The following is a 14,098-nucleotide window of genomic DNA, read 5'->3' as shown; positions in this document are numbered from 1 at the left end:
GTAGGGTTCCATGCTTTCATTACCTACTGATCTCTATGTTTGTGCTGTCATCCATTGCTGAAGCGTAGAGTGGCAGGCTAGGTGGTGACACACCACAAGAAAAGACAATGCAAAAATAGGGCAGATAGAGACGCCATGCATGCTAACTTGCAACTGAATATTTATTTTATCCTTCCACCCCGACATAAAAATGCTTTTCAACAAGGTCATGTCAGCCCACACGTGTTGCTTTTTTTTTATAATTGTTGACACTGTATGCAAAACATCGGTGGTGTGAATTGAGTGCTGCACAAGCGCCTTTCTTTGTGGGCATTGGAAGGGCAAATAAATAAATATTCAGGAGCAAATTGGCGCTTGTGATGAGTTCTTGTGCATTTTCCTCTATCTGTCCTTGTTTTCTGTAAGTCTTTCCTTATTACGTGAAGTCAAGGTACGCTTCTGCCTATGTGTTCTTTTCTTAGGTTAGTATGCACCTCTTTGCCTTGGAAAATGGGCTCTGCACACATCCCACAGTTCTCCAAGGTCACTGTTGCGGACTTGAATGAAGATAGCATGCGTTGACTATTAGAGCAGCAGCGAGGGTTGGTTTGTGGAATAGCATGCAAATTGCAGAAACTGCTGACTTATGTTCCCCCCCCCCCCTTTCCCCCCCTGGATTTTAGCTTCATTTTGAAACTAGCGGGAGCTTCAGTAAGGATTTTAGCTTCATTTTGAAACTAGCGGGAGCTTCAGTAATCTTGATGCAATTCTTAATGCAGCAGGCACTTAATAACATGCCCTTATTGATGCTTTGCATCTAGTGGGTCAATTCTATGTTAATTTCATTCGTGATACATTCACGTAAGGGATCACGCCTTATCTTATGCAAGGGTGCAACCACAATTTGTGATAGCACCACATCTGCAGAGTAAGAAAGAAACCCCACAAGTATTGTTAAAATGTCTTTTTATAAGCAAGGTTCTTGACCGTAATTCATAGATAACTTGTCCTTTATTACCATATGTCTTCTACATGATGCCGTTACAAAAGAAGTCCGTCTAATGGGAGAAATGGGACAGCCAACCAAATGAAACGTGTCTCTTATTCCCATTTGTCTGTTAAACCTATGTCTCTTACAACGGGGTTCAACTGTATTAGCAATATCTTTTGTCCTTGCATTTGGCAGCACTTGTAAGAGTGTAGTTATCACTCTAGCTTTGTGTTTGCTAGATGACTCTGAAAAACAAAATGGGTAAAAGCTTTTCCTACTACCCCACTTGTTCAAAACAAAATCATCCTTTTAATAGACTTAGGGAGCTAATTACTTTTGCATCAGATATTTTTATTGTTTCACATTTAAAAGAAGCCTCTGCCTACTGATCAATAAATGTGTGGGAGCAACTTCGTGGAATTTCAGCAAGTGCCTCACTGTGTTCGACAACAATAAAATTTCTATAGCATGGTGCATGTTTTGCATTTCCACTTGAAGCAAGCTGCAGCAGTTTTAACTGAAGTTCACTGCATTTCAACAGTTCATACTGAACACTCAAGCGTCATCTCACTAGTGCACGTCACCACATAAAGCAGTTTCTTGTTCATCACACCATGACAAACACTGCGAGGGCAACAGTTGATAATGCAAGGTCCTTCAGAACACAATTCACATCTTGCTTGGCGACTAGTCCTTCACTTGACCAACTTGAGCATGCGAATCTTCTCCATGTCGCGGGCAATGTCACTTGTGTCAGGCAGGATGCGGATAGCCTTGCAAAAGTCAAAGTAAATGCCATACTTGTTGGCATTGTCCTCCCGTATGTGCTGTAGCACAACCAGGTCAGTCTTCTCAGGCTTGCAGCAGACGTAGAGTGCGATGAAGAAGACCCCGGACACTGTGAGGCCAAGCAGGAGGGCCGACACAATGACGCGGTAATTGTGCGGTGTGGTGTGGCTGCCCCAGAGCTGCCAGGCCCCGAAGCAGAGCAGGTTCTCGACGATGAAGATGAAGACAAAGAGGAAGACCCTTCGTTTCAGCTTGAACTCAAACATGATTGGCCAGAAGACGAGCGAAGGCAGGCCGAACAGTGCAAAGATGAGGATAGTAGTGACACACGGGCTGCGTAGGGGCCGCTCGGACGGATCTCTGCCGCTGTCCTGGCGCACACTGTCCTGCCGCCTATGTGTATCGCGCACAAAGCTGGCAATCCAGGCGGTCATGGCGACAGCGTGCCCCAGGCAGGCCAGCACCACCCAGCCATGTATTACAGCGGTCAGCAGGGAAAGAGCAAGCCCCCTGGCGGCTGTCACGGAGAGCCAGCCCAGGAAGGAGAGAGTGCCCGTCAGAAGGCCGTCGTCCTTGCGCTGCACAGCCTTGATGAGGGACCACAAGCTGAGCGCCGAGCCCACCAGCTGGCCAATCACTGTGCAGTGGGAAGAGATTTTCAGTCCATGTGAAAACTGTATCACTGGTCCTTCGTTGCCTCAGTACACCGAACATGGCAGAACTGTGTTTATATGCGACTTTGCCTGCAGATAAAATTTTTTGACAACTCTGAACAGCACCGCTGCAGTGGCTCAGTGGTTAGGGTGCTTGACTGCTGAACCCAAAGACACGAGCTCAGATCCCGGCTGCGGCGGCTGCTTTTTCACATGTATAGGTTCACGTGCCTATGTACAGGTGCGGACATAAGTAAATGGAGCATGTTTTTTCGTTCAAATTAAAATCACACTTTCTGCACTGGAGATAACAAAACAATATTTGTCCAAGTAAAATGGCACTGGCGTCTACTACCGGTTTACATATAGCATGACTGCCAGTTTCAATTATGTAATGTGTGAAAAATTTTAGAAGCAAATTGCGTGCTCCCTTTACTTTTGTCCGCAGGGGTACTGTGTGATGTTAGTGCACCTTATAGAGCTTCAGGTGGTCAAAGTTTCGGGAGGCCTCCTCTATGACGTCTATCATAGCCTGGGTCGCTTTGAGGCGTTAAGCCCTGTAAACCAAACAACTCTCGACATTGATGTGAACAGCTACTAAGTTTCAAGTCGTTGACGACAAAAAGTGCCCACCAAGTTTATTTTTATGTTGTAGACCACATCAAGTACAAACATACACAAGACAGAAAAGCCTGCATTTTAAGTAGTGCCTGTACATACTGCATACACTTTAATGGGTATGGTAATTTGAGCCGTCTAGTGCCACCATTAGGTTTGTTCAGTTCAGAACTGGTTCTCTGCACCAGTTCTGAAAAGGTTCCGCTGGTGCCGGTCAAGTGCCGCCAAGGTGTAGTTCCAGTTCTATGGTTTAAGTGCTGGTATAGCGCATCAGCAGCGCCACACATCACTGGTGCGGCATTTTTCAATCGAGCCCTGTCGTCTGCTCGCCAGTTCCCGTTGGCCGCGAGCTGCAAGTTGTCACGGTGCGTCTACTTTCGTGTCTCGCGAGGTCATGGCTGACAACATCGTCGAAGTCATTTGTAAATAATTTCTGGAGCCCTCCGACGGGGAGGATGAGGAACCCCACGCCATGCTTTCCTTCGCGGCAACACATGTATCGTGGTTCAGACGGAGACCGACTGGTTCGGGCAGACCACAATTAACCGAATTCCCGCACAGCTAAAGTGTTGCTGCCAGATATTTGAGCTTTGAACTCGGGAGGATATTCAAGTTGTCACGAGGTACCTTAGAGGAACTCGCTATTTTCACGGAGAATGACGCCTGATCCGTCGACGACGGGGAAAAATGCCCTTATGTGGACCATCGATGCTTACAAGCATTTCATCAGCAGCGTACGCCGTCAACACTTGCATAACTTTTTTGTACCTTCTCAGAGGGTGCCGTGGTTCTTTGCACCAGAGCGGCACCACGACTGCACCAAAATCAATCGCGGTGCAGTGGGCGCTGTGAATTGAGCGCTTTGGCGCAGCGCACCGTGAAACGGTTCCGGCGGTGCAGAGAATCACGGCTGATTCAACGCAGCTAATATTGACTTCCAGCAGGCACTTCAGTTCTGTGCTATCAGAATTCGAACGCCTGTGCTCGGGAGTGGATGACGGGCCAACCACGAAATAATGCCGCCTGGACGGCTAAGAAGATCATCTTTGCAGCTCCTCTGCTCATAGGTTTTTGAATGGCCCGGAGCTGTTTCCGCCATTTGAAAGGCCCGAAAAAGCTAGGTTATTTATTGCTTCCGTAGTCTCAAGAATTAATCGACCTCGGCACCTTGCGCTCAGTAATGCTCCCGCCATGTACCCTTACGCCTGTCTCCCCCAACCTTCCCTCGCCTCGTGGTGATGAGTGTAACCAGGCATCACTGTACCCTATACTTCGTCTCACAATATTGTTTGCAGCACTGCGAAAGGCAGAGGCACCCCGGTCCAATCAGGATCACGCTTAGTACAGTAGGTAATTGTGTTGCTACGTAGAGTGCCTCGTCCCCCAAAATTAGTGGGGGTGACAGTAGGAGCACAATTCTCTATTATAGTGCCCGGGGCGAGAGGCACTTAGGAGCACAATTGCAAGGGCTCCTCTGCCTTTCGCAGTGCTGCAGATATGTTGTGAGACGAAGTATAGTCGATACAACGGAGTGCAACTGTGCCGCACTCCCAGCTAGTTTTCAACTCTCGCCTTCTTGCACCATTTGTCCCTTCGGCGGTTCCTTGACACCTTGTATCCTGCTGCTTGGAGAACGGTTGCAACTAGTTGCAACTACCCATAGGATAGCCGCACTATACTTCGTCTCCCAAGATGTTTGCAGCACTGCGAAAGGCAAAGGCACCCCGGTCCAATCAGAATCACGCGCACTACAATAAGCAATTGTGCTCCTACGAGCCTCTCGGCCCCATAATTGGAGGGGATGACAGTAGGAGCACAATTCTCTATTATAGTGCAAAGGGGCGAGAGGCATTTAGGAACACAATTGCAACGGCTCCTCTGCCTTTCGCACTGCTGCAGATAGCTTGTGAGACGAAGTGGCCCTGCTACACAGATCTCAGACGCACTGTCGTGCTCAATTTTGCCTCCTTTTGCCGATCCGTAACACTGGCTTCGGCTTGCCGCACGTCGTTCCTGCATGCTTTCGCTGCACTCTGCACAATATAAATTAATTACTTTTGCTATGAAATTACTGCCAAAATAATTTAATACATTACTAGACTGCCAGACCGAAAACGTAATTTGTTACATTACAAATCCCAGTCAAAAAAGACATTGGAACCATTTGGTTTTCCAACCGGAACCAATTGTGTTTCAGACACAACCCATTGCAGCCAATGGGTGAGACCAACTGCACACAATTGGACACCCATTGCATATAATGGGTCCAATTGAACATACAAATTGGGACAAAAGGAAGACTGACGATTTGCATGTTTACTAGGCATGTGGAAACACAAGAACAATATACAGTTGCGCAGTAATATATAACTCGAGATCACTACATACACCCAGCAAACACACTTCTGCTCCTGTTTATGTATACACCACTCGTCCTACTCATGCTGGGGCCAGTGACTCTTTACATTTGAGTGCAGTTATTATGTTTAATTTTGTTTGCATCAATAGTACAGATGATGAATTTAGTTTAACAGGTTAAGCTGCTCATAGTTGTTATTATGAACAGAATATTGTGTTGTGTTTGCTTTCTTTGTGAAATATGTGAATGTTCCCATGGATCTACTCAGTGCAATTGGACTGAATTAGTAAGACCCATTGGATGCAATGGGTTTGATCAATTTGGTATGTGTGTGTGTGTGAAAAACTTTATTTCAAGGAGGAAGCTTGAGGCAGCCGGGACAACCTCTCGCAATCACTAGGTGGGCTCCTCATTACAGGAGCCCATTGGCGACCGCCGCGGCTCGGGCTTGGTGGACCAGGGCCTTCTGGCTTGCCAGATCGGAGCTGCCAGCCAATCAGAGCTGCCTCCCAGCCCTCCCGTGTGAGGTTGGGTTTGGGGGCGAGGCTCGGGGTTGACTGGCATGCCCATACCATGTGGAAGATGTTCGAAGACTTCTCCGCACAGTGCGGGCATTTTCCTGTACAGGCAGGATCAAAGTGTTTAAAACTGCCGGGCGTTGATGCAGCGTTTTGGTGTAAAAACGGAGAAGTGTGCATTCCTCCACCAAGCCCTTACAAGGCTTGGGATAAATTACTTGGCCGAATTGAAATAATTCAGTAATTTCACGAAAAGTGAGGGCCGGATTGGGTTCGGGATCCATATTATAACGGTCTGAAGGAGTTGCCCGGAGAGTGAGCACGCGGGCGGCGGCGTCTGCCGTTTCATTGCCATCGAGCCCCATGTGAGCTGGAGCCCATACAATCGTTCGAGACGCGGGAGCCCCGAGGTAGTCACTGTTTTGAAAGATGCGGTGTGCAAAGAGAGAAATGTACCCCTGTATAATATTTCTGCAGGCCCCTCACGAGTCCTGGTCTGCGGCGGCTAACGCAATGGCAACTTCTTTCGCATGTGTTATGTCTTAGCTTGGAACGTTAGGCCATTCACCACAATTTTTTTGATGGACGACTGCGGCCGTGTAGCACCCCCCAAGGTGAGGGCCAGAGTCGTCCACGCAGAAGATTCCGTGTTTGTTTCCATAGTGACGGGCTATGCAGTCGGAAAAAACTTGTCGAACTGAGTTTTCATTTGGAACATGAGCTTATTACTGCTATAGTTATGTACAAATGGCGCTCTATAGAGTTTGCACAAGTAGCAGATCCAATTGGCCTATGCAACTGGAACCAATTGGAATGCTAGAAACCCAAATGGAACGAACTGAACTATCCATTTGGATTGTGACTTTCAATTTGGCTTTCCAATAGGTTACAGATGGAATGGGAATTCCAGTTGGAACCCATTGGAGGGGACTGCCCATTTGGAAAGAAAATTCCAACAGGAACCCATTGAGATTCCAATTTGTTTCAATTTTTTTTTGACTGGGATGCTAGAAACCCAAATGGAACGAACTGAACTATCCATTTGGATTGTGACTTTCAATTTGGCTTTCCAATAGGTTACAGATGGAATGGGAATTCCAGTTGGAACCCATTGGAGGGGACTGCCCATTTGGAAAGAAAATTCCAACAGGAACCCATTGAGATTCCAATTTGTTTCAATTTTTTTTTTGACTGGGATTACCGGGAAAAGTAATTGCAGTAATTTCATTACTGAATAATTGTTGCCATGTCTGCTGGGTAGGGTACCCCCCAGAAAATAGGTGCAAAATTGGACTGAAAATCGCTACCTTCATTGAAGGAGTGCACCCTGCCTAAATAAGGCGGGAAGAAAAAATGTGGCCCGTAGTCAAACGTATCTTGCATTATACTGGGTCGGTGTGGAACCCAGTTATTTGCGTCGGACGCATTCTTTTTTTTCCTTGGAGTGCTGCCCTAGACTTTCTTTTTGTTGGCAAGATGCAGAAACTATGTTCCCCTTATCTGTAATGCAGGGCAAGGGTCACTGAAGTCTCCAGTGCATCTCCTCCGGGACAAGGAAGCTTGATAGCTGCCATAATTAAGGCACTAGTTTTTCCGGCTGTAGCCATCATGTGGGGTTTCTTGTCAGATTTCAAATGACAGAACAGTGGATGCTTTCAGTTAAGCAATAAATCTGAGTGAGGTGGTGCTCTAACTCCGGAAAGGCACGCCAATTGGCCAGAATGAATCGCCTGCAGTTTTGCCAAATTTATACAGTAGCATGCAGGTGCATGAACATCACCATAGGATTTTTCCGTTCACACGTTTCCGACAACCCTTGTACTAATTACTGCCCCCGCGGCTGTTCCAACTGGGAGCACTGCCTCTTTATGGCCTTCATTTAGTCTGCCGTCCGAGCGGGGTTCCCTATGGAACCGGTTGGCCGCTTCCCGGATGAAAGCGCAGGGGGCGCTGTACGCATTCGGAGCGTGGTCGCATTGGTCGCATTGTGTACGTGGTGCTGTGGCGGTTGTGCCGTACTGTGAGTCTGCGCCGCGCTGATCCGTTGGTGCCATGGCAAGGCTCGTGCACCACGTGCACTTCTTTTCGCTCGCGAGCCGGAATGCGCGCAAATTAGCTAGCATGTGTGCAAGTGTGCCTTTTTTATGGATGTGTGATCGCGTCATGTCCAGAAAACGGGGTAAGCGTGATAACACGTGTTTCTTGCCCGGGTGCAAGAGCGGGTAGCGCTCGTGCAAGGTGAAATGCTCTCTCTTCAGGACACCGAAAGACGCAGGGAAGAGGCAAGAGTGGGAGCGCAACATCAAGCGCGGCGGCAAAGCCAATAACATTGTTTATTGCCTCAGCTAGGGCATAAAGGAATATGTAAAACGAAAATTAAAAGGCGTAATAAATGGAAGAAAATAGGTTGGCTGTGTTCTAATAAAGTTCAAGAGAGAACGATGATACGGCACTGCCGATATTGTCGGCTTCAATGGCGGGCAAACCCACAAAGGGTGAATATCTTCCTCATTATTTGTGAGTTGCAGACAGGAAATCCTGGACGTTGATATAAATATCGGAGGATCCGGATCGGGGTTGCCCTCACATTACTGTAACACGAACAAGCTATAGTGTCGACGCTTGTGAGCGACATCTCAAACCCTGCTTTATTGAGCGAAGTTTTAAGACAGGTAAAGGTAATTGAGATTCCCCGGGATGTTACGCAACTCACGAAGGATACCATCTCAATGCTGTTTCCTGACACTCCAAAATACTTGTTGAAACCCCTGCCTCTCAAGAGAAAGGATCTCTTGTACAAGCAAAAACAGTCAGCAGGGAGACCTGCAGAGAAAGAAAAAAAAGCGCACTGATCCTGAAGCATCAGTGGAGCCAGTTGAAGAATACAGCGGTGGTGGATCGTGTGACGCGAGCCTGCCCCAGGAATGCAGAAAGCTGCATGCCACCGCCACTGGGGACAAATGTCGATATTTCTGATGTTGAGCAATTAACATTCGCATAGTGCCACTCAAGCGAGGACGAATCTCCGGAGGCAATCTACGCAAATCGGCGAGTTCTGTTCCATCGCAGTGATACAGGTGAAGCTGCCATGAATGCTGCTGTGTGCATTCGAGGAAACAAAGTCAAGGAGATAGCTGTAAAGTCGACAGAAGAGGTAATTAATTTTCTGCAGGACATTGCGAAACTCAGCTTGTGTCCTGGCAGCGGATTGAAGCCTATTACCAAGACCTTTCCCTCCTACAATGGGCGTTACTTAATTTGCGACGAACTATACCAATATTTTTGAAGCAGCTTGCATATAGCCTGCAAATACTTGCGAAAGTTAACTCAGAACGCCCTGTCAAGAAGAAGAAAAAAATTAAGAAACAGACTTCTAAGTCTCGAGCAGTTTGTCGTACGAAGAACAAGGTGGCAAAGCTGGTAAAAGCTCTAGGTGAAATGAAAAATGAAAAGGAACACCTTTCAAAAACAGTTTGAAAGAAATGTTAGTGCCCTTCCTCTCAACTAACAGCTCACTGTTAAAATATGTTTCAGAGGTTGCAAAACACAAGTCAACAAAAGTGATGGCATACTCTGATGAGTGGCTACTATAGGCTTCCTAAGCACCAAAGAATGCCTATCAGCAGTTCGCCTGAAGCGCGGTGCGAGTTGAAGGGCTCGGGTTCCCATCTTGCGTGCTTTAATTGTGCATGCATCCGAAAGTTTCTAGTTCTACATAAGTGTTATAACTTAGCTAAACGTGCGAAGAAGTTAAGATGAAACTATAGCGTGAATGAAACCGCCGGCGACAGCGCTCTATTGCTTGCACACATGGTCTTTGGAGCCTGGAATGTGCGTCTAGTACAGTCCTCCATGCAAGCGCAATCGTTTGCACAAAATCCTCAGAAGTCTTCATTACAATACAGCACGGCGGTAGCTTCAGCAGGATAATAGGGTATAAAAAGCAGCTTCGTTTCTACATCGGCTCAGGGGAATGCGCGAAAAGCTTCGCTCACGAAAAAAAAAAAAAAAAAAATCGTATCCTTGGTTATGCCAACAACTCGGCTGCGAATTCAATATTACGACTAAACTGAAATCAAAGACTAAAGAGCGGCATCGCATGTACAAGGCACCTGACAATGAGCATATGCAGCGAATGCATTTCGAAGCGCACGGGCGCGCGCGTCGTCTGCTCCGCCGGCAGTGGCACTCCGCTTCACCGCAACGCCACCGCAGCGATCATTCAGCGGCAGCCCCCGCCGCGGCCGGCGGACGACAGACTAGCAATATTTCTAGGGACCCTACTTCATTCCCCACCTGTACGCCAGGGGTCGGTCCAACTGGCTGGCCAACTAGCCCTATCCAGCTCTAGATACCGGCCCTCGTGACGCGCGCGGATAACAGCGGCAGCCGCTGTAGTCCCGAACAAGGGACCCCACCTACACATCCCCCTCCCTTATTTCTGCTCAATAAAGTTAGTTAGTCAGTCAGCCCCGAATCTCGGCGCTTAATTTAATGCCAATAAAAATTATTCTTTCCCTTGTCATCCGTGAAGGTGCTATGGGACATCACTCGCTGTATTGGCAAGGCCCCGGTATTGTCTTGTCTCTTGGGGTCCAGGCCCCTTGCGCCTTCGCTGCGCATTCTTCCAAAATCGGTGCATTCTCTGAGGATATACTCACGAGCTTGCGACGTCTGGTCGGCGTTTAGGAATAACACGACGAGGTACAGCTGGAGCAGGATCTGTATGAAGCCCGCGTAGAAGTCCTCGAAGAACTCCAGCACGAACGTCTCTCGCTTGAGGGTGCGCAACCTGACCATCTCGCCCTTGCTGGGCGACAGGCAGCTGCACACACGCTGCGCGGCGAAGTGCAGTACCTCCACGTGCCTGCAATGCAGGGACAGAAACGGGACACCATACACTTTTCAATCGCAATTCCTTCCGGACGCTACCATGTTGCCCCTCGTATATTATTGCCGAACAGAGACGGGGACTGCACTCGCACAGTCCGGAATGTCATTCGAGGTTAGGCACCAATGAAAGGTCGGCGCAGTTCAATCAAGACATGTCGCACTTGGCGTGCTCGTGGAAACCCGTTGTGTTCTGCTCTGGCTTCTAGTACATGCTTCTACAAAGTTAATTACCATCCAACGTCGAAGTGTCTAGTGGATATTCTCATTCAGCTGTTGAGCCCCAAGGTTCATGGTTGCTCTGTGCCGAATAACGACATCATGGGTGCCCCGTGCAATGAGAAAACTGCTTTGAAATCTTTTGGTTCCATGTATTCCTATGGGCGCTAACCCTACTTTTCACCCCCAGTCAGCCCAGCCTGGCAACAGAAGCGCCGCTGCATCTTGCTTACGTCACAGATCGGTGTTGGTATATATACCCTGTACTTATAACCCCAATTCAGGCGATGTAGGTATACCGAATAAATAAATAAATAAACACTTTTTGTGAACACTTCGGGTGCCATCATATCCTATATATACTAATGCATTAATGAATACGCGGACGCATAAATGTAGATTGAACGCTAGGGCTGACGCAGTCAGAAAGGGTGTGGTGGCTCCAAAAATGCAGATAGCCTTGTTTGGCATGGCCGCTCAATGGAAGCGCACTGCAGTGCGCCGCTATTGAGCGGCCTTCGTATAGTCGAGCATGCGCAAGCGCTTAAAGCAATATAGACACCTATTTCTGTGGTCGTGTTTTATCGTTTGTAATGATGCGTAAGACATCACTGTTGTGAGGGATGAAAAAAAACGGCGATATAATCGTTCCCACATCGTTCGAATTCACTCCAAGGCTAAAGTCAGCCTGCCTCAAGAACAGGAGTCACAACAAATGAAGAGTTAGCGATTATATCGCTGGTTTTTCATGTCGCGGGGTATCATCTAGATGATTGCGACGTCACAACCTGCTCCCGGCTGCTGAAATCGAAACGGAAACTGATGAGAAAATAAAATTCAGTTAAAAATTATTTAGCGGTCGCAGGTGCAAACCGCGCGGTGATCGACATACAGGAATGTCTTGAGAATCATTACCAAGAAAAATGTCACCGAAATTTGGCGTTTATACTACTGTAAGTCGAACAGAACAGCGGCAAAACATTCTGACATCGACGAAAAGAGTGTACGGATGTATAAGTGGCCGTAGTGGCTCTGTGGCTAAGACGCCCGACTACTGAACCGGAGTATGCGGGTTCGAACCCGACAGCGGCGGCCGCGTTTCGATGGAGGAAAAACGCAAAGGCGTCCGTGTGCTGTGTCATGTCAGGTGGTCGAAATTATTCCGCAGCCGTCCGCTACGGTACCTCTTTATTTCACTCCTGCCTTCCTTCGTTCCCATGCATGCGGCGCGAGTTAGGTGACCGCCGGGAAGTGTGACAGATACTGCGCAATTCCTTTCATGTAACTAAATCTACATTTACATGTGGGCTGTTTCCTTTGAAGATCTGGAGGAAATGCCTGCGCGGAAGATAGCTCGAAGATGTAAAACACCAGCGTGGCCAAATCTTGGAAGAAAAGCTTGCAGCGTGGAATCACAACCGCGGAAATTGGGAATCCGGTATCGCCCTTGCGGGTCATTCAACGGGTGCGGGTCAGAGTCCGTAAATTACTGTCTGACACATCCAGTAAGGACGACGAGTTCACTCCTAAGCTAGACGTCGTCCTGCAGGAGCTTCGAAGCGCGCCGTCGTGTTCGAAATGCGATGTTGTCGTACGCTTTATTTGGGAACACTGAACTCAAGAAACAGCCTATGAACCTCGAAGGCTCGATTTGAATTAACGTTTCACGAATGCGCACTTGCGCGCAAACTATCCCATATTCTCGTAATTTATACTGGCACTATTTATGTAGCGTCAGAACGCCGCCTCTTCACTCATCGTAGCTTTCGTAGTGCTGAAGGGAACGTAGTGGCAGGTATAGTGGTGAAATGGCGGTAGTGGGATGGATTATAGTTGCGGCGAAACGGAGAAACACTTCCCGTCACATTTCTGTCCCATCCTTGAGCGCAAATTAGCGTGCACAATTCTGCCCAGCACGGCTTTCCAAACAACACTTAGAGGCCACTGCAGAAACTATAATGGGAAAGCATTAGCGTTTGCCGCGACGTTGTTGACTCCTGATCGACGACAAATTTCTGCGTCTATACTATACCCACTCCTTTAATATCCGACCGCCTCTATTCGACTTCCGATGTATACCACACGACGATGTGCATTTGTTTTCGAGTCAGACGTCGGTGTCTCGCGGCATTCAGGGTAAGTTTCATGCAGCCTTCTGATTGGCTGGTTGTGCGACGTCATCAACCACTAGCTGCTTTTTAAAATATTTGTTGATTTTGATGTTTTTTCTTCCTTACTTCCGCTGTTGACGTTCCCCTCAGCGCCCTACGGCGTCCTTATATATACGCTACACAAAGAGAATGACCAAGCATATGTGCTCACGATAATGGCAGGCTGTCACTGTGCCAGGGATGCAAGACGTGTTTGAATTCATTTTTGGAGAGTATGCATTGGTTTATCGCTGTGCAAAAAGCGGCTGCAGAGCCTCCCGACTGGCTCTGAAGCCTTTCTTGTCGCTGCTGGAGTTTTTAATGTCACGAAGCCAGACAACACCGGCTGATCACGATGTCGTTATTGTAACCAGCCATGTGCTCTTCATGCTGTGATTGGGCTTCTTTTGTGAAATATTGCATACCAAAGGCAGGCAATAAAAAAAAAGCTCGCCGTGGAGTGGTTAGCGCGCTCGGCTGGGAATCAGAGGGATAGTGGTTCGACTCCTGCCGGTGACACGATTTTTTTTCAGTGCCAATGCATGACGTTTTCTTATCATTTTCTGGTCACACGAAGCACGAGGGAAGATGACGTCACTTTACAACTTTCGGCGACACATTTTGTGGACAACATATATATGCTAGTAAGGCTCTCGCCTAACCCTTTTTTCTCCTGCGGACACAACATATATATGCTAGTAAGGCTATCGCCTTAACCCTGTTTTTTCTCCTGCGGACACAACATATTGTTACGTCAGGCGGTGCATGCACTGATATGCGCATAAGAAGGAAAAAGAAGAATCTCGGGAGTTTTGGCGAAGACGACGACGACGACGTTCGAGCAGTGTCGGCTTATTGGTGCCTGCAGGAAAGGCCTGTTGTGTGAAAGCCTTGTCTCCCGTCTCCGCTCTCTGCAACCTCAAGCTGAACTA

The 14,098-nt window shown here is 47.8% G+C and overlaps 1 protein-coding gene across 1 annotated transcript in view; it reads right to left on the bottom strand.

Annotated features, from left to right (window-relative positions):
• Window positions 1–1,036: 1,036 nt before the first annotated feature.
• Window positions 1,037–14,098, bottom strand: part of LOC146186062 (uncharacterized) — a 41,107-nt gene continuing 28,045 nt past the window's right edge. Inside the window, exons 3-4 of the mRNA XM_084606978.1 lie at window positions 10,569–10,774; window positions 1,037–2,396 (exon numbers count right to left, since the gene is read on the bottom strand). Of these exons, the coding sequence (XP_084463104.1) occupies window positions 1,666–2,396; window positions 10,569–10,774 (937 nt within the window). The 3' untranslated portion in view covers window positions 1,037–1,665. The remainder of the gene's footprint in view (window positions 2,397–10,568; window positions 10,775–14,098) is intronic.

The sequence above is a fragment of the Amblyomma maculatum genome, chromosome 6 (genome assembly GCF_055883805.1).
Source record: "Amblyomma maculatum isolate TAMU_Amacu chromosome 6, ASM5588380v1, whole genome shotgun sequence".
NCBI classification, from domain to species: Eukaryota; Metazoa; Arthropoda; class Arachnida; order Ixodida; family Ixodidae; genus Amblyomma; species Amblyomma maculatum.
Note: the sequence above shows the minus strand (reverse complement) of the source record. Positions and strands in the feature narration are given on the sequence as shown.